This window comes from Sphaeroforma arctica (assembly GCF_001186125.1).
Source record: "Sphaeroforma arctica JP610 unplaced genomic scaffold supercont1.6470, whole genome shotgun sequence".
NCBI classification, from domain to species: Eukaryota; class Ichthyosporea; order Ichthyophonida; genus Sphaeroforma; species Sphaeroforma arctica.
This window is the reverse complement of record NW_014034088.1, coordinates 1-1646: the sequence shown is the minus strand read 5'-3', so window position 1 is coordinate 1646 and position 1646 is coordinate 1. Positions and strand designations below refer to the sequence as shown.

General features: G+C 39.7%; 1 protein-coding gene across 1 annotated transcript; it reads right to left on the bottom strand.

Moving 5' to 3' along the window:
- Positions 1-25: 25 nt before the first annotated feature.
- Positions 26-925, bottom strand: SARC_15633 (serine/threonine protein kinase; the record flags this gene model as incomplete). Its single annotated transcript, XM_014290250.1, has 2 exons — positions 26-207; positions 754-925. The coding sequence occupies 2 exons, from the start codon at positions 923-925 to the stop codon at positions 26-28; spliced, it is 354 nt and encodes a 117-aa protein (XP_014145725.1).
- Positions 926-1646: the final 721 nt, after the last annotated feature.

The following is a 1646-nucleotide window of genomic DNA, read 5'->3' as shown; positions in this document are numbered from 1 at the left end:
ATATATATACATATATAATACACGCTTACCCAGCCAGCATCTCGTAAGTGAGCACACCCAGAGCCCACCAGTCGACAGCCTTGCCGTGGCCTTTGCTTTGGATGATTTCGGGTGCAAGGTACTCAGGTGTGCCACAGAGTGTCCATGTGCGATCAGTCACACGTTTGGCAAAGCCAAAGTCAGTGATCTTCAGATGGCCGTGTTGGGCTGGGTGGTGGGAGGGAGAGGTGGGATAAGGGAGGGTGAAGGTATATGTGGACAATGTGAGAATAGAAATATACACACAAAGAAACAAAGAAACAAAGAAACAATATACGTATATATATATATACATATACAGACTTACGCAAGTACACATATGCACACACGCACGGACAGACACAGACACGGACACAGACACACACATACATACATACTATATAGTATATATATATATAAATATAAATAAATAAAGATGTATATAGTATCATAAATATATATACATACATACATACATACATACATACATACGTACATACATATATATGTATATATATATACAGACACACACGCGTAAACAAAAACAAAAACAGAAACAGAAACGGTAACAGAAACATGCATACATACATACATACATATACATACATATATATATAAATATATATATATATATCATCCACATATATGCTTATACCTATACATATAGCAATAGATATAGATACAGAAGTAGATATATATATATATACATAACCCATATGTCCATATACAACACACCGATGAGGATATTCTCCGGCTTGAGGTCTCGATATATGATATTCTGTTGGTGCAGGTACTCTAGCGCCAGTACAATCTCCACCACATAGAACCTGGCCACAGTGTTCTCAAAACGACCGGCCTTACGCAGATGCGAAAACAACTCGCCCCCAACCACGTACTCGAATAGCATGTATAGGTTGACTTTGTCTTGGTACGACGCATGCCTGAGTGCAACGGATGGCAAGTAAGTGAATGGAGAGATGGGTTGGGTGATGGTATGAGTGGGCGGGATGGCTTAGGTATGTTTGTTTGTTTGTTTGTGCAAACCTGCCGAGGCAGAAGAGGCATATGTGTTCGCGTATGTAGGTGTGTGAGAAAGGCACGAGAAGGTATGTGCCCAGCGAATGAGTATATAAATATAAATATATAATAGGTATAAATATAAATATAAATATGAAAATAAATATAAATATAAATATAAATATAAATATAAATATACGTGTACACTCCTATTCAGCCACAACACCACAACGATAGCCAAACCGCACCACTCTCGATATGGAAGCACAATGAGAACACACAATATTCCCTTAACCCATCTACATAGTAAACTACCTGCACCACGCATGTTGTGTTCAGTTTAGTGTAGGCTACCAGGGCATCGGTATACTGTAACACGCACAGACATAAACCCTAAACCCAAAACCCTGCCTAAGGCCATAAGCGCAGGTGTGACTCACTCGCATACACAACACAGCCATAGCCTATCCCACCCTCCCATTCACCCTCAAAGGGAAACATAGGGGACCGTTACATGTGCATATGCAGCAGAAGACAGGGCTATAATAAACGCTCGTACACAGTGACTTTACATGTGTATGTTTAGAACAAAGGGGTGATATAGTAAACAT